This window comes from Bos grunniens, chromosome 5 (genome assembly GCF_055505025.1).
Source record: "Bos grunniens cultivar Pamir isolate PY7600 chromosome 5, Bosgru_T2T1.0, whole genome shotgun sequence".
Classification (NCBI taxonomy): Eukaryota; Metazoa; Chordata; class Mammalia; order Artiodactyla; family Bovidae; genus Bos; species Bos grunniens.
This window is the reverse complement of record NC_141169.1, coordinates 72574127-72592748: the sequence shown is the minus strand read 5'-3', so window position 1 is coordinate 72592748 and position 18622 is coordinate 72574127. Positions and strand designations below refer to the sequence as shown.

The window sequence follows — 18622 nt, the reverse complement described above, 5'->3', positions numbered from 1 at the left end:
CACAAACTTTCAGAAAATTAAAAAGGTAGGGACACTTCAGAATATATTGTGTAAGGTCAGCATTATGCTGGCACCAAAACCTGGCAAAGACATTGACAAAAAAGAAAATCACAGACCAGATTTCTCATGAATACGGACGTAAAAAATCTTCAACAAAATATTCTTGGCTTGAATCCAGCATTATATAAAGAGGGTAATTCACTATGACTAAGTGGGATTTATCCTAGGAATGAAAGATTGGTTTAGCATTTGAAAATCAATTAATGTAACTCACCACATTAAGCAAATACATGATTTTTAAAAACCTTGTTGTTCAGTTGCTAAGTCGTGTTTGACTTTTTGTGACTCCATGGACTGCAGCATGCCAGGCTCCCCTTCTCTTCACTATGTCCCAGAGTTTGCTCAAATTCATGTCCATTGAGTCAGTGATGCTATCTAACTGTTTATGTCATTCTCTGCCGCTTTTTTCTCCTTTTGCCTTCAGTCTTTGCCAGCATCAAGGTTTTTTCTAATGAGTCAGCTCTTCCCATCAGGTGGCCAAAGTATTGGAGCTTCAGCATCAGTCCTTTCTGTGAATATTCAGGATTGACTTTTCTTTAGAGTTGACTGGTTTGATCTCCTTGCTGTCCAGGGGACTCTCAAGAGTCTTCTTCAGCACCACAGTTTGAAAGTATCAGTTCTTCGCCACTCAGCCTTCTTTATGGTCCAACTCTCACATCCATACATGACTACTGGAAAAACCACAGCTTTGACTATCCAGACCTTTGTTGGCAAAGTGAAGTCTCTGCTTTTTAATATTCTGTCTAGGTTTTTCATAACTTTGCTTCCAAGGAGCAAGTGTCTTTTAATTTTATGGCCGCAGTCACCATCAGCAGTGATTTTGGAGCCAAGAAAATAAAATCTGTCACTGTTTCCACTTTTTCTCCTTCTATTTGCTGTGAAGTGATGGGGTCAGATGCTGTGATCTTTGTTTTTTGAATGTTGAGTTTTAAGCCAGCTTTTTCACTCTCCTCTTTTACCTTCATCCAGATGTTCTTCCCTGGTGGCTCAGAGGGTAAAGCGTCTGCCTGCAATGCAGGAGACCTGGGTTCGATCCCTGGGTCAGGAAGATCCCCTGAAGAAGGAAATGGCACCCCATTCCAGTACTCTTGCCTGGAAAATCCCATGGACAGAGAAGCCTGGTAGGCTATAGTCAATGGGATGGCAAAAGAGTCGGACACGACTGAGCGACTTCTTTCGATGCTCTTTAGTTCCTCTTCACTTTCTGCCATAAGAGTGGTATCATCTGCATATTTGAGGTTGTTGATGTTCCCCTAGCAGTCTTGATTCCAGTTTGTGATTCATTCAGCCCAGCATTTCGCATGATGTACTCTGCATATAAGTTAAACAGAGTGACAATTTACAATCTTGTATTACTCCTTTCCCAATTTTGAACCAATCCATTGTTCCATGTTCTGTTCTAATTGTTGCTTCTTAACCTGCATACAGGTTTCTTAGGAGACAGGTAAAGTGGTCTGGTTTAAGAATTTTCCACAGTTTGTTGTGATCCACACGGTCAATGAAGCAGAAGTAGATGTTTTTTTCTGGAATTTCCTTGCTTTCTCTATGATCCAACAAATGTTGGGAATTTGATCTCTGGTTCCTCTGCCTTTTCTAAATCCAGCTTGTATATCTGGAAGTTCTGAGTTTACATACTGTTGAAGCCTAGCTTGAAGGACTTTGAGCATAACTTTACTAGTATGAGAAATGAGCACAATTATACAGTAGTTTGAACATTTTTTGGCACAGCCCTTCTTTGGGATTGGAATGAAAACTGACCTTTTCCAGTTCTGTGGCCACTGCTCAGTTTTCCAAATTTGCTGGCATATTGACTACAGCATTTTAACATCATTTTTTAGGGTTTGAAATAACTCAGCTGGAATTCCATCACTTCCTCTAGCTTTGTTTGTAGTGATGCTTCCTAAAGCCCACTTGACCTCGCACTCCAGGATATCTAGTTCTAGATATGACCACACCGTCATGGTCATCTGGGTCATTAAGACTTCTTTGTATAGTTCTTCTGTGTATTCTTGCCAACTCTTCTTAATCTCTTCTGCTTCTGTTAGGTCTTTACTGCTTCGGTCCTTTATCATCCTGTCCTTGCATAAAATGTTCCCTTGGTATCTCCAATTTTCTTGAAGACATCTCTAGGCTTTCCCATTATATTGTCTTCCTCTACTTCTTTGTGGTGTTCATAGAAGAATGCCTTCTTATCTCTTCTTGCTGCTCGCTGAAACTCTGCATTTAGTTGGGTACATCTTTCCTTTTGTCCCTTGCCTTTGGCTTCTCTTCTTTCCTCAGCTATTTGTAAGGACTCCTCAGACAACCACTTTGCCGTTTTGCGTTTCTTTTTCTTTGGGATGGTTTTGGTCACTGCCTCCTGTACAGTGTGATGAACCTCCATCCATAGTTCTTCAGGCACCCTGTCTACCAGATCTGATACTTGAATCTATTTGTCACCTCCACTGTACAATCATAAGGGATTTGATTTTAGGTCATACCTGAATGGGCTAGTGGTTTTCCCTACTTTCTTCAATTTAAACCTGAATTTGCCATAAGGAGCTCAGATCTGAGCCACAATCATCTTAATTAATCTAGAAAATCACTTCACAAATTCAACATCCATTCGTGATAAAAACTCTAAGCCAACTAAGACTATAAGGCAACTGTCCCAACCACTATGGGAGGGTTTTGGACAGTTTCTTAAAAAGCAAAAACATATGCCTGCCCATGACCTAACAAATTAACTTCTAGATATTTTCCCAAAGAAAAAGTCAGTCCCTCAACCAGTCTCTCTCTCTGTCTCTTCACCCTGCTCTTTCCCCTTTCTTTGTTTCTCTCTCCACAAAATTACTTAAATAGAACATCCTTAGAGCAATTCTATTCAGAATTCCCACCCCAAACTGAAAACATTTCAGACATCCCTCAAAAAGAGAATGTAGTAACAATTTGTAGTTATTCATCTAGCAGAACACTACTCAGCGATAAAAGAGTGACTTGTTACATACAACATAGCTGAGTCTTGAAACCATTATGTTGAGGGAAAGAAGCCACGCAGAAAGGAATAAAACACAATCACATTTATATAAAGTTCAGGAATAGGTAAAATTAACATACGATGATAGACATCAGCAAAGCCTTTATCCATGAGGACACATGGATTGCTAGAAAGGGACACAGGACAACTTCCTGAGGTGACCGGAGTATAAAAAATCTTATGCCAGCATATACATATATCAAAACTCCACGAGCTGTACACTTACAGGCTGTGCATCTCTAAGTAAATTTTACCTCAGCAAAAACATAAAATAATCTTAAAAAAATAAAATATAGGTGGGGTCGAATTGCATGATTGAAACCATTTTTCTCAGTGAGAAATTTTGATCTTAAATGAATAATTTGGTTTTTTAAAACTTATTTTGCTCTGTTTGGAAAAGGACTTCATTTGTTTAGTAACCTGCTGGGCTGTCCTGACAAAATTTCACAGACTGGCTTAAACAACAGAAATTTGTTTTCTCACAGTTCCAGAGGCTGGCAGTCTGAGGTCAGGGTGCCAGAATGGATGGTTTCTGGTGAGAGCTGTCTCCCTGGCTTGCAGACGGCTGCCTCCCCGTGTGTCCTCACATGGCCGAGGAATAGCAAACTCCCTCTTGTCTTTTTTTATGAGGACATTAATGCTCTCACGAGAGCACCACCCTCATGGCCTCGTCTAACCCCATTACCTCCAAAAGAACCCATCTCCAGATACCAGCATGTTACTGGTGAGGGCTTCAACATACGGATTTGAAGGACACAATTCAGTTCGCAGCTGTATATATTCTAGAAAATGTGGAAAATACAGGTAACTGGAAAAAACAAAAGCCCGTGTAGTCTGGTGATGCAGATATAGTCACTGTTAACATCCTGATGTCTTTTTCTTTCCCAAGTTTTGTTATTTCAACTTTTATGTGGTTGTAGTCATTCTGTATCTATAATCTTATATCACGATCTTTTAAATTAAAACATGAAATTTTTTCTGCATGACTAAAATCCCTTTTTAAGTACTTCTTTTTAATAGCCACAAAAGGTTCCGCTGGATGTGCTGTAGTTTACATATTTGTTATCCTGTGGTTGAACGTTGGAAGACTTTCCAGTATTCTGCTAGTGTAAATAATGCTGTGATAAATACATTTGTCCAAGAGGCTTTTTCTGTAACTCGGATTGCTTTCTTGGGGTAGAATTCCAGAAAATGGAAATTGTAGGTTAAAAGGGTGTGCTCTAATTAGATGTTGCCAAATTCCTTGCCAAAAAGATGTCCTACTTTGCACTGTCCCCAGGAGCAGGGCAAGAACGGGCTTTATTGGTTTGCTCTTAAGAGGCTGAGGTCGTTTCCACTAATGTATTTCTTGGCCTGTTTCCACAGGTGAAAAAAAAGACCGCTGTAGCTGACTTGTGTGGGACTCCCTTGGCTCTTTTGGCCCAAGACCCTACCACTCCCTGTCCCTGGCAGCCTGTATTCTGGGCCTCACCTAGACAGCCCGAGTGGGAACAAGCCATCTCGTCCATCACAGCCATGAATTTCCTCCGGCGGCGCCTCTCTGACAGCAGCTTTGTGGCCAACCTGCCTAACGGCTACATGACGGACCTGCAGCGCCCAGACAGCTCCACCAGCTCACCTGTATCCCCCGCCATGGAGAGGAGGCACCCTCAGCCCCTGGCAGCCTCCTTCTCCTCTCCAGGATCCAGCCTTTTTAGCTCCTTCTCCAGTGCCATGAAGCAGACCTCACAGGCCCCCTCGGGGCTGATGGAGCCTCCGGGTCCCTCCACGCCTGTTGTTCAGAGGCCCAGGATCCTGCTGGTGATCGACGATGCCCACACAGACTGGTAAGCAGCAATCTGCAGTTGCCCTCACATAGGGGTAGGAGAGGAGACGGGGCTTATCTCACTCTTGAGGAAGAGAGAGGGGAAGAGCTGTGCGAGACTCTGTGGTATCAGAGACTGGCAGGAGGGAAGGACATTAATGCCAGGCACCACAGCAGCTACTTTGTGCCACACTCTGTCCAAAGGGCTTTATATTTAAGGTCTGCAGTCTCTCACTTGCAAATCCAAAACCCAAAAAGCTCACTAGAAAATATTTTATAGCCCATTTGCTAGCAAAGCGTGATCTGAAGGAAAGTTAGACTGTAATAGTCTTCATTGTACCACTCACTGTGCTTGTTCATATGATTTGCTGAAAACTTCTTAATACATTTGATATGGGCTACTGCCCAGGGCCCATAGGAAGTTTTATATAATATATGGTATATGTACTGTATTACTTTCCTAATAATAGAAAACGTTAAAAAATCTGAAATAACTGTGGTAAGTCGCTTAACCTCTTTGAGCTTCAGCCATGCTCCCTCATTGAGTGAGGTTGCCATGAGGGTAAAAGAAATCAACAAAAGTCCACAGTCCTTAATCTCAAGGGACCAGAGTACCTGAGTTTGCATTCCTACTCTTCCATTGACTGGCAGTCTGGTTCCAGAACCTGTCTTAACAGGACAGCAAAGGTGGGCAGAAATGATATCCCTTCCAGTCTCTTCCCAGGTGTGCCCCATCCTGATAGACGGGAAGCATCCTGGCTGGGGGGCAGAGACTGGACACATGTGTCAAGGTCATTGTAGCAGTAGTTCCACAGGTAGTTACTGAGCACTGATCGAGTGCAAATAACAGCCTTCAGTTCAGTTCAGTTGCTCAGTCATATCCGACTCTTTGCGACCCCATGAACCACAGCACGCCACAACCCCTGTCCATCACCAACTCCCGGAGTCCACCCAAACCCACGTCCATCACAACGGTGATGCCATCCAGCCATCTCATCCTCTGTCATCCCCTTCTCCCGCCCTCAATCTTTCCCAGCATCAGCGACTTTTCCAGTGAGTCAGCTCTCATAACAGCCTTAGGTACTCAAATGAGTAATGAACAGGCCCTGCACACAGGAAGCTGAATGCAGGTGGAAAAGAGGTCTCTCTTTGGAATTTTTGCTAGAGAAGATACATATTATCAGTCCAGTTGGAGACATAGAATTTGCAGTCCAGGAAGTAAACCTAAATATGGAGACCCGGAGGCACCCCATTTAGGGCAGTTCTGGCAATGGACCCATGGATGGCCACGGGGGCTGGAGGGCAAGGTTTCCTGTGTGTGTCTCCAAAAGCCACCATAGAGTAGGCACAGAGTCAGCATCCAGTAAGCATGTATTACATGAAGCAGTTAATATATTCAGTTCACTGAGCATGCCAGTGCTCTCTTATTCTAACATGGATGTGTGTGCTCACCTTCATTCCTTGAAAAGTGAACTCAGGCTGGGAATGGTTGAGCCTGTACTTTGGAGTGGGAGGTAATTATAGTTTATAACATATTCAATGCAGTCAACATTAAAGCATGTTCAGTAGGTTCAGACTTTCGCCTTTTATTTTCCTGCTATGGAATCACTTCATCTTAACCAGGATGGTCGGGTGCCTGGCCTCTGTTCTGATCTATTCTGAGTTGTTTTCAGTGATCCTTGAAGGGTCTTACATGAAGCATTGTTCATCTCTGCCTGTGAAGTTATGCAGAGCATCATATTTAGATTCTGAGCCAAGGGGTTGATTTCTGCAGAGGTGTTGATTTCACTCACCCCTGCCTGTGCAGTCCTGCTGCCTATCTGCCTGGTAATCAGAATGCCTACATGGCTTTTGCAGTCCTCTGTTTCTCTTTAACCCAACTTGACCTTGATTTTGAGTGTTCTCTGTTGACTGCACCATCTCTGGTTCAGTCAAGGTTTGCCATAATATGGTCTTGGGAAGCGGTATTTGTCAAAAGCTTTACTTTTTGTATGGATCCTGAGCTAATAAATGGCAGCAAGGTGAAGTGGTTAAGGATTCAGACTTCAGAACTATCTGCATTAAATCTCTACCCCATAATAGCTATATGACCTTTTAAAGTTACTGCATCTAAATGGTAAAATAGTACCTACCTGTAGAGTTAATATATGTAAGTACGCTTGAAATCTGAATTACTATAAAAGTGTTTAGGAAGTGTCTAGTAGACAGTAAGTGCTATTTAAGTGCATATTATTATTGCAGACTATTGTGACCTTTTGTGCAATATTAATCATCTTGACTGCAACCTCATAGGCATACTTATTTAATTTCTTTATGCCCAATATTAGGCAGAATAGATTAGGATTTACCCCGCTGTGCTATGGTTTTCTAATGGTCAATCTTCCCTACTAGCTCTCAGGTGATAAAGTTGAGTCTTACTAATTAATCTCTGTCTGCCCCCAACCCAGTGCCCATATGGTGTGTAGTTTAATGTAGGCGCACAGCTAATGACGCTGAAATGCCATAAATTACCTTAGCCGAGTAACATTTGAATTTTGACTTTGGTCTTCAATCTCTCTAATCCACAGGAGTGACCAGTGTGTGAATTTTAGTCTGTGCACCCTGGTGGGGGACACAGTTTTTGGCTAGAGGAATTTCTTCCGGTCTGTTTCAATCATGCTTCATGTGCCCACAGGTTAATTAGGGATTGAGAACAGCAGTCCACTTTTCTTGCCTCTCAGAGGGTTGAAAGTGGAACAGTGAGAAACTGAGCCTCATTATAATGTCACCTGGGAGTTAGCTGTGCATTCATTGGATGTTTGTGACAGAGACTTCCAACCCACACATGACAGCTTCTCATACAGAACTCATCTTAGATTCTTTAAGAACTTGAGAACCTTTGCTGGCTGCCTTAGAACCCCGATTTCTTCCCTGCCAAGTTCCGGAAGGATACCTGTCGTCCTCCCATACCAGGAGCGGCCAGCAGGTGGCGGGCTAGCCCCACTGTCCCTGGCTAGTTTTGGCAGAGTCCGGCTGCCTCTGGGTCAGCCCCCTGCCCAGCGCCTCCTTCATTGTGCAGACTGTCTCCTGAGAGGAAGAAGCTGTTGAAGAGGGAGAAGCCCGCTCACACAGTCCCTTTCTTTCTCCTTTGAGATGGTAATGAGAGGGGGAGATGATGCCCGTCTGGACTGAGCATGAACCCATTAGGAACAATGTTGCTCCCTTTTCTCCCTTGTCAGCCTTGGTTCCTTCTCTCTGTCACCCCTTTCCTGGTCCAGGACCCTGCTGCAGAATCAGGTTTCCTAGAGGGTGAGAGAGTTACAGGAACCTCCCCCTCTTGCTTCCTGACAGAGGCCAGCTTGCAGACTCTCAGAACCAGCCTGGGCCTCCCAGGGATGAATGATACCTGGCCAGTGGCCAGGGGGAAGCGAGGGAGAGGAGGACTGTCCATCTTCTGCGGAGACACACAGGATCCCAAAGCCGCCTTTACTGGAAAGGGGGACTAATGGCAGAGCATTTTGAGATCCCACGACCTTTTGGGGTTGCCCCAGAGGTCAGCCTGGCTACATCAGGGAGGTTGGGGAGCTTTGGACCAGACTCACCTGCCAATAAGATCTGGGTCAGGAGTCCCTCTGAACTCAAGCTGGCACTGTCCTCTGGGATGATGGGTGATCAGTCAGGTTTGAGAACCACAAGGGAAAGGAGAAATACAACAAATGGATTTCAGGCTCATTTTTCTTCGGCCCTCTCCACTCATTCTCTTGCCAATTTTCCAGCGCTTTGACTGGTGTCAGTCCTCTAGTCTTGACCTTGCCTCCTGTATACCTTTCATGTTACCACCAAAGTATCCTCTTTCCAAAATCCAATCTTGCAAGTTCACTCCCATGTCCCATCAGGTGTCACCTATTATAACCATTAGGTGGTACATCATTTCCCTCAAGTCCCAAGTCAGAGTGTAAGCATGTCTGCCCTCCCTCTAGGTCTGCCTCCAGCTCAGCGTCCTCTTTGCTGCTTATTCCACAGGAATAGCAAAGGTTTGTAGTTTTCAAACACACCTCTGCCTTAGCCCCTACTGTTCCCTGCTACCTGGAATGCCTTTCCCTATGTTGTTGTTCACTGGGCCAATCTCCATTCATCCTCAAAAGCCTGCTCAAGTTTCACTTCTTCTCTGAAGTCTTCCCTGACACACCTACCCTGCCAACAGTGCTAATAACTTCCTCCTTTGATAACTTAAAATACACTTCATCATGCCACCACAGCACACATCACACTGTGTTGTACTTGGCTTTAGGTAGCTGTCTCTTCTGCAAGAACAAGGCCTGTGTCTTCCTCTTTTTGTATCCCTGGAGCTCACCGTGTAATATATTTTCAGTTAGCATGTGTCATTGTCCCAAACCATTCCAACCAGAACAGCCTGTATTGGGCATCATGGGGCCTGAAATTCACCTTACTGCAAGAGTCAGCAATATAGTGCATACAGTTGAGGGCTTCCCAGTTTTACTCACCTGTGTATAAAGTCTTGGCTGTTTATTTTTCAGTATGTATGCCCCCTTCACCCCCACATCCTCCTCCCCAAGCCCATCCAGGCTCCAGAGACCTTGAAGGTAAAACTGAGATCAAAGAAGTACACCGAACCTTGTTATGAAGAATCTTTCTGGGGGTCATGATCAATGTTCTTATTTTGAAGAAATCAAACCTAGGGTTCTGGTACATTCTGTAGCAATAATTTTAAAAATTCATCTACTTGTTTTAACAATCTCGTAGAGCTGCCTTACACTGTAAAGCCGTAATCTACAGTGTAAATTATTGCCACAGAATGTACTAGAACCCAAGGTTTGATTTTTTTTTTTTTTTTCAAAATGAGAACATTGATCATGACCCAGAAAAGGGTTCTTCATAACAAGGTTGGGTGTACTTCTTGATCTCAGTTTTACCTTCAAGGTCTCTGGAGCCTGGATGGGCTTGGGAGGGGGATCCTGGGGTGAAGGGGGCATAAGGCAGCTGAGGCTGGGCCCCCAGCCCCTCCCTCCAGGGGTCTCTGAAACCCTCCCTCCTCTTGCTTCCCATGGTCCTTGTTCCCAGAATGGCTGCTCTTCTCTTTCAACAATGATCTATTGTTGTTGTTCAGTCGCTCAGTGGTGTCTGACTCTTTGTGACTCCATGGACTGCAGCACACCAGGCTTCCCTATCCTCTACCATCTCCTGGAGTGTGCTCAAACTCATGTCCATTGAGTCGGTGACGCCATCCAAGCATCTCATCCTCTGCCACCCCCTTCTTATTTTGCCTTCAATCTTTTCTAGCATCAGAGTCTTTTCCAGTGAGTCAGTTCTTTGCATCAGGTGGCCAAGTATTGGAGCTTCAGTCCTTCCAGTGAATGTCCAGGGTTGATCCATTGTTACCCTCCCTCTTATTCTCCACCCTTCCCTAGAATTTCCTTTTTCTTTTACTTGTTGAGGAAATGAAAAGGGGATTCTTAGTTTTAAACACCCCTTAGCTACTATCCTTTCAGCCTGGAGTTTATGAGGCTGCCCCATCCTACCATATGATGGTTAATGATACTAATTAGAGCACCTTGTGCATGTCTGGATTCACTGAGAGTTGCTATGTTGTATGATAATTTGTATCCCCACTACCACCCACCCACCCATGCCTACTTGCTGTCTTTGTGTCCCAGAGCCTAGAACAGGGCAGGTAGATAGTGGGTGCTGGGAAACATCTGTTGATTGAATGAGTGATTTGGAGGTGACATTACAGGTAATGGCAAGGATGAAGGTGTGACAGTGATGCTGAGAGTGACCGTGGTGGCATTCTTTAATCCTTTTTCCCTTCTCACACCGCTCAATCTAACTGGAAGTCACACTGGCCACCATGAGAGCATTTACACCATGGAAATGGGCAAATGCTGCAAACCAGGATTTTTAGGTCTCCCTAGAGAGCTAGCCAGTATACCACTGCCAGTCACACTTTCTGATTTTCCTAGGAAGGATTTTACAGACAAGAAAGCAAGGCACGGACATACCATGCACTGCTTGAGAAACCAAAACAGGAGAGGGGTAGGCTGGGACTTTACCAGGAGTAACTTCTTTGCAGGCATATCAGATGGTGACCTACCTCCTGCTGACTGTTTCCCAGGGCTTCAGTGTTTGGCATGATGTAGGTGCTAAGAAGTCTAGGTTGGAAATGAGTGAGCACACAAATGAAGAAACCACGAGCTCTTTGGGAGTACGGTCAGGTCCTCCTCACTGTCACAGGACAAGCACCTGTGCACTTTGCACGGCCAGACACTGTGCTAAGTGGTTTTCCTGGACTCTCTGATTTAACCCTCTCAACAACTGTGTGGAGCACTAGTACTGTTCTCCTCGTGTGAAGAAGGGGACTAAAGCTCCGAGCCCAGGATGAGAGCAGGCACAGTGGCGTGTGCAGCCGGCCCAGGCCGGCCAGCTGACGAGTCTGGCATCCCTGTCCTCCTGTCATCCTTCCCTCTCACACCTGAGCACAGGCCTCGTGTGCTGTGCCCGAGGGCTCTGGAGCCTTGTGTGAGTGCACATACCACACACGCTCATGTCCAAGGGCAGGACTCCCTGTTACAGCACAGTGGCCAAGTGACCTCCTCCTCAGAGGAAAGTGCCCACCTCGAGCACCCTCTCCATCAGTGCCTTTGGGCAGCCAGAATGTTGAGGTGCCAGGGGAAGTGGGGGTTCCTATAGCCATCCAGACACTCGTGAGCTCAGGGTGTCTTGGCAGCCCCTTGAAGCCTTGCTGTGGCCTAATTGGCCTCAGGGTGGCCAGGACTTTCTGCTTCCCACTGTGCCATCTTGTCGGGGGATGGTTGCAGTGGGTGGGAAGGGGGCATTAAATTGAGAGCTGGCATCACCAGCAGAGGCTTTTGGGTAGAGTTCCTTGTTGCTTTAGCCAGTAAAAATAAGGATGTCCAATTAGTAATTAGACAAACAATGAATCAGTATAAACATACCCCATTGCAATATATAGATTTGTACCACAAAATTATTTGTTGTTTATCTGGAATTCATTTTTAAGTAGATGTCTGCTAGTTTATCTTTCCACCCTACTTACGGAGAGTGGCAACAAGAGGCAGTGCCCAGCCCTGCTAACATGGGCCCAGTGAGAAGCTGGCCTTTGTGCGTCCTTGCATTCTGGTTGCGTAGCCAAACCAGCCCTCCCACCCCTTCTATTGACCTCATTCTCAGGAAGCTGCTTTCCTGGCCTGTGATGAGGACTGAACAGTCTCAGTCACCAGCAGGGCAGGAACAAAATCAAGTGGACAGTCTCGAGGCAGACTGCCTGGACCCCCGTCCTCTCTCTCTCTCATGAGACCTTGGGGGAGTCTGACCTCTGGGCCTCACATTCCTCAGTTGTAAGGCAGGATCGTGGCACCTCTCATGAAGGGTCAGTAAGAGGTGGAGATGATGCCACAAGTGGGGCTGGTATTGGGCTTAGCTGTCATAACAGGCACTGAAATGGTGATGGTGTTAACAGTTGATTGCAGGGACTTCCCTGTGGTCCAGTGGCTAAGACTCCATACTCCCAGTGCAGGGGGCCTGGGTTCAATCCCTGGTCAGGGAACTAGATCCCACATGCCACAGCTAAAGATCCCATATGCTGCAGCGAGAGCTCCACATGCCACAAGGAAGACGGGAGATCCTGTGTGCTACAGCTAAGACCCTGCACAGCCAAATAAATAAAAATGTTAAAAAAAACAAACAACCAGCTAATTGTGATACTAACTGCTGGTGAACATAGTGGCACTGGCAGGCAGTGGGGAGGAGGCCACTTGGCACGTTTCTCAGTTCAGCCGGACGTGCTTGAGGGCTGCGTTCTAGAAGCCCTGGAGGAGGGGTGTCTGGGTGCTGGTGGGCTGGCACACTCTCTACTCTGAAGATGGGAAGACGGGGACCGGGCTGGTTCCCCTCCTCCTAGAGTTGGTAGGGGGGCTCAAGGCAGGATACACACCTGTCTGTTCGAGACACTAGGCTCTAGGAAACAAAATCCTTATGTCTCCCCCGACCCACCTCTTCCCCCACCCCTAAGACTCTCCTTGAAATAAGGGCAAGCCCTGCCTCTTCCCTGTGGGGTAATCCAGAGGTGGAGGGCAGGGAGCTAGGAAAGGCCTGGTGAGAGGGGTCTTGCCATCCTCTTACTCCCTTCATTCACGGATTCACACAAGCCACCCCCTGCAACCTGGGGTGGCGCTGGGCTTCTGGGCTCGTCCTCCCAATCTGGGCACCCCCCTGCCACTCCCCCTCCCTCCGCCTTGGTGCCTGGGGCGGGAGGGGCCTTGGGCATTCCCCAGCAGCCTGGCCTGTCTCCTGGACACCAGCGCCGCTTTCCCAGGCCCGGCCCCTTTTATCAGGGGGACAATGTCCGCACACAGTGAGGGCCTTGTGTGGCACCCAGGCCCCGAGCCCTTTGACTTGAGGAATTTTTCAAGTGCTGACCTCTCTCCGTGAGGTCTCCCCGCCATCCAATCCAGAGGCTCTGTGCCCCGGCCGCTTCCTCCCCTGCTCTTGCACGGCGAGAGGGAAGGGAGGGGAAAACAGTGAAGAGTTGTCTCCTGCCCTGGTAGAGTCTTCACCCTGTGAGAGTGTGGCTAGGAAATCTGGGGGAAGTGTCTTAGAGCAGAAGGTAGCACGGGGAGGAGTCTGATGGATGCTGTGTCTTCCCCAGTTCCCCCTTCCCTGCTGATGCTGTGAAATCTAGGAGCCACTGTCCTCTCCAGGCTTCAGTGCCTTCATCAATCAAGCAATGACAATAAACTGAGATCACGGTCCCCAAAGCACTGTTTCCGTCAGAATGACATTCAGATTATCAGGTACCGCTCTTCACCTTCTGTATAGATAGAGTTCTTTGTTTGTAAGAAAAAGAAATGACTTTGGCTGAGTTAGGCAAAATGGAGGGTTTATGGAACATATGCCGGAGACTCACAGAATGAAAAGAAAACAAGAAGACCCAAGTTTTGGAGAGGTTAGGAGAGGCTCTGTCTGGACCTAAGAGGCAGGAGCCTGTGAACCCTCTCTGGAGAAGTCAGCTCCTATTGTCTTCCAAGCTTTGTGCCTCTCTGCTTAAAAATAAAATTCCTGGGCAAGAACAAACCTGGGTGGTTCCATAACATGTCCTGGGGACACTTGGGGACAGTCCCATCAAGACTGTGTGCAAGAGAGAGGCTTGGTTCATGAATACAAGTGCAGATGGAGGTGCTGATAATAGAAGTCAGAATGGGTGTGGGACAGGCCACACTGAGAGGCTCTTCCAGAACTACTGAGTCAGAATATCCAGAGGAGAGTGCAGGAAACATTTTTTAAATGATGAAGAGCCAAGTTTAGAAACCGTCGTGGCTAGAGGACTGGTTTCATGTGGTTCCCAACTGGGAGAACTGAGGCCGGTAAAGCAGACAAAGAGGGAGATGTGTCAGCTCAGTGTATGTAACGGGAACATCAGCTGAAGACCACGCGGGCTGCCCAGTGAGGAGTGAGCCCCCATCACCTGCAGCTTCCAATACAACTAGGCAGGCAGCCAGGGAGGAGTAATGCAGAAGAACCCAGACTCTGAAGGGGCCAGCCTGCAAGCCCTTAAAGGAGTCTCAGACCTGAAACTTTTCATTTTCCTCTCTCTGCTTTTATGTCTTAGTCATTTTTCCTGCCATTGCCCTGCCTTTTTCTGGATAATTCCACTGTCCAACTTCTGAGTCTTCCCTCATTCTTCAAAATGTGATTTTCTTGCCTAGGTCCTCCTCTTTCAGAGAAGTCCCTCAGATGCCATGGGCTCTCTTAGCAATAGCTGTTCCTGTTCCTCCAGACTTCACCTGTCTGGCTACAGCCTTGCCCTGGGGGGGCAGGTCACTGGGCAGACATCAGTCTCATTGCAGAATGTCTTTCCTCCTGAGGCCTGTGGAAGCCTGCATGGGATGTTTCCTCAGCAGGAGGGAGGCTGTCTGTGATGGCAAGAGAGGGGACGGTGCTTTGTATCCATTTTTCTGACCTCCAAACCTGAGTTTGGAGGAAGGGCAGTGGTGTGGGCTTCCTGAAGATTTTCACTGAGCTAATTGCCATCTTCATAATGGAATGAGTTAAATTAGGGGTTGCTTGTGCAGCTGCTCACAGAAGGCAAGGTGGTCGGTGAGTGAAGGGGCAGGTGCCAGGAAAAGGCAAAGGCACAGAGAAATATTTCCCTTCTGTAAGGAAGACAGCGGCCCAGGCTCTATGACAAATGCCTCTGCCACTTGACACTGGCTGCAGAGAGACAACAGGGAGCCATGGGGACTGTTGGGCGTGAGAACCGATGCCCCAACTGCAGGCAACAGCTGCCGTCCTCTCAGCCAGCTTTTGCCACGTGGAAATACAGGTCTCGTGATGCTCAGTTATTGATTTTCAGGGGAAGCCAGAAGTCTGAATTCTTGATAAATGAATTCTCTGTTTTAAAATCAAAAGTATATAATGTAAGTCCAACAAAATAAGACCGTGGACTCCATGAGGTTTGCCAGTTAGTAATTTCTGATGAAGAGAGGAGTCAGAGTAAATATTCTTCATCTGGGCCTGTCTCCTGGCTAGACCAGGAGCACCAGGATGGCAGGGGGTTGTTTTGTTCAGTATGATTCCTAGGGACTAGCACAGTGCTAAGCACATAGTAGAGCCTGGATAGAGAGATGGAACACTTCCTGGTGGCTCAGACAGTAAAGCGTCTGCCTGCAATGCAGGAGACCTGGGTTCGATCCCTCGGTTGGGAAGATCCCCTGGAGAAGGAAATGGCAACCCATCCCAATACTCTTGCCTGAAAAATCCCATGGACAGAGGAGTCTGGTAGGTTACAGTCCATGGGGTCATAAAGAGTTGGACACGACTAGCCGACTTCACTTAGAGAGATGGAGGGATGGATGGGTAAGCAGATGGGTGGGTAATTGGTTGAATACGTGGAAGGAGGGAGGTGGAGGGAAAGTAACTTCTCTTAGGCTTCTCCTTCTGTGCCTTGCCCTTCTCACCTTGACAGGCCTCACACAAACATCAAACACTTAATATTCTCATGGTTCCCTTCTCATTCTACTCATCCCATCTAAACCCCTTTTACGGATGGTCAGCTATAAGTCACTTACACCTTGGTGTGAATTACCTTTCAGGGTATCATCTTTTTTATGGGCATTTTGCAAGGTTGAGCTCTTAGTGGTGTTGTTTAGTCCCTAAGTTGTGACTGACTCTTTGTGACCCCATGGGCTGCAGCACACCAGGCTCCTCTGTCCTTCACTGTTTCCCACGAGTTTGCTCAAATTCACGTCCATTGAGTCAGTGATGCTATCTAACCGTCTCATCCTCTGCCAACCCCTTCTCCTTCTGCCTTCAATCTTTCCCAGCATCAGGGTCTTTTCCAGTGAGTCAGCTCTTCCCATCAGGAGGCCAAAATATTGGAGCTTCAGCTTTAGCATCAGTCCTTCTAATGAATATTCAGAGTTGATTTCCTTTAGAATTGACTGGTTTGATCTCCTTCTAGTCCAAGGGACTCTCAAGAGTCTTCTCGAGCACCACAATTTGAAAGCATCTTAATAGATAAGCATCTGTTAATGAGTTCTTGATAGATGCTCTTTAAATGTTTGCTGAGGGAACAGCTTAGCCTTCTAAATGTGAACTGTTCTTGTGAAATGAAGGCTGTGGACTTTCAGAATTCTGTGGGAGTGAGGATGACACAGTGTTGTGTCTCTGGAGAGAAGAGGGCTAGGGATTGGGAGGTAACATTCTGGCATAATCTCTGCTGTCAGAGTGAGTGGGTGGCTGACGATTTTATTTGCCTTAAAGGCTGGTTCTGGGGAGAAAGAGGAGCTCCCGGAGTGTAGCCAAGGCAGGTTTCCATCATGCTTGACATGAAGCTGGAGATCCTTTTAGAGTAATGAAGATACTGCCACCTTCCCCTGAATGATTTGTCACTTCCCCAGGTACATGCCCACCTGTTGAACGACAGGAGGGAAAGAGATGAACATAACATTTGCCATGTGTCAGGGACAACATTCATGGGGCCTTATGGCAGACATAGCGATGTGCTTATTTTTGCAAATGAGACTGGTGCTTGGAAAGGTTGATGTTTGTCTGAAGCAGCGCTAGGAAGTAAATAGCAGAGCTGGAGAGGACCAGCTAGTTCCAATGCTAGCAGTGCTCACCCACCTTTTTACCTGGAGGGTGAAGTCCATACCAGCAGCTCACCAGAGAGCAACCACTTGCTGGCACATTTTTGGCAGGTTCCCAGAGGCCTTCAAATCCACATCCTCATTTTATCCTCATGACCCTGTGGGTAGAGCTTCCCATCCTCACCCTTCAGATAAGGGAGCAGAGGCTTATTCAGAGTCATGTAGCAGGTGCCAGAGCTGCCATTTCAAATCCAGGTCTTCTGCTCTGTGCCTGTTGCTCATTTTTCCTGCACGTTGAGGGACATGCCCCAGGAAGATTCATTGGCCCCCAAGTGCCACCAGTACCTGCCTAACTCTTTTGCCCTGTGTGCCTTTCACACATATACACACTCATCAGACCTTCTCAGAGCCATCTTTGCAGCCCTTGATGCTGGCAAAGGATAGGTACCAAACGGATGGATGGATGGATAGATGAATGGATGGATGGATGGATAGATTGAGGAACTGGGTCACTTTACCAGGGAAGCAGTCTTAGGCTCTTAAACTGGGCTGGGTCTCTTTCAGTGGGCTGACCTGGTCTTAGAGCTAATGTCCTTTGTGGTCATTGTACTTGATGAGTCTCTCCCTCCCATTAGATAGTAAACCCCCGGAGGCCAAGCACTGAGTTATCTTCATTGCTATTTCTTGAGAGCCTGCAGGCTCTGGCACACAGTAGATGGTTAGTACAACTGTGTTGAGTATCTTCCAAAGAAGGCTTCCTGACTTTCCTGGATCAGATCTCCCTGCTCCCCACATCCTACCCTGTACCACCTTGTTCATCATATTCATCACTTCCTTTTCACCTGGTTAGTTTCCTGACTTTTCCAGGAGAATGTTAGCTCCACAAGAGCAGGGACTGTATCGGCCTTCCACCCCATGCCTAGTAAGGTGCCCAGTCCTTACGAGGCTCAGTGAGTAGTGAGTAAATGATGTGAATTGTGAGCAGACCTCCACAGAGGTCTCCTTCCTTATTTGCTGTCAGAAGGCATTGAGGGAACAGTCATCACATCCTTGAGGCCCTAGTGGGTCTCCTTTCCTTACCTTCACAGATCCTTGTACAGATGCAGGGGCCCTTGTCACTCTCAGAGAGCCCCTCCCCTTTCCAATTCCCTGAGGCCCTTCCACTTGCAAAGAGGTACAGTGAGGTTGCCCCATCACTGGAGGGTCCCCTCTGACAGTGGGAGGGGAGCAGGAGGGTTAGCTGTTCCTGGGAGTAAATAATGGAACTAGAATTGGCCACTTGATGCAAAGAGCCAACTCATTGGAAAAGACCCTGATGCTGGGAAAGATTGAAGGCAGGAGGGAAGAGGGTGACAGAGGATGAGATGGTTGGATGGCATCACCAACTCAATGGGCATGAGTTTGAGCAAACTCCAGGAGATAGTGAAGAACAGGGAAACCTGGCGTGCTGCTGTCCATGGGGTCACAAAGAATCAGACATGACTGAGCAACTGAGCAACAACAACGGAGTTGGGTCTCTGAGTTAGAACTCCATGTTCAAAGGCCCTGTTTTTTGTCACACCTCCATCCATCCAACCTATCATGTTAGCCTCTTTATCTTGCTAACTGGAAAACCTTGAGTGTGTCCACCTTCAGGGT

General features: G+C 46.9%; 1 protein-coding gene across 3 annotated transcripts in view; it reads left to right on the top strand.

The window, feature by feature from the left end:
- The window catches only part of SYN3 (synapsin III), a 496131-nt gene that overhangs the window by 30379 nt on the left and 447130 nt on the right, over positions 1–18622 (top strand). For all 3 annotated transcript variants that reach the window (XM_086401179.1, XM_086401180.1, XM_086401182.1), the window contains exon 2: positions 4442–4902. In XM_086401179.1, coding sequence (XP_086257305.1) covers positions 4592–4902 — 311 coding nt within the window. In that variant the 5' untranslated portion in view covers positions 4442–4591. The remainder of the gene's footprint in view (positions 1–4441; positions 4903–18622) is intronic.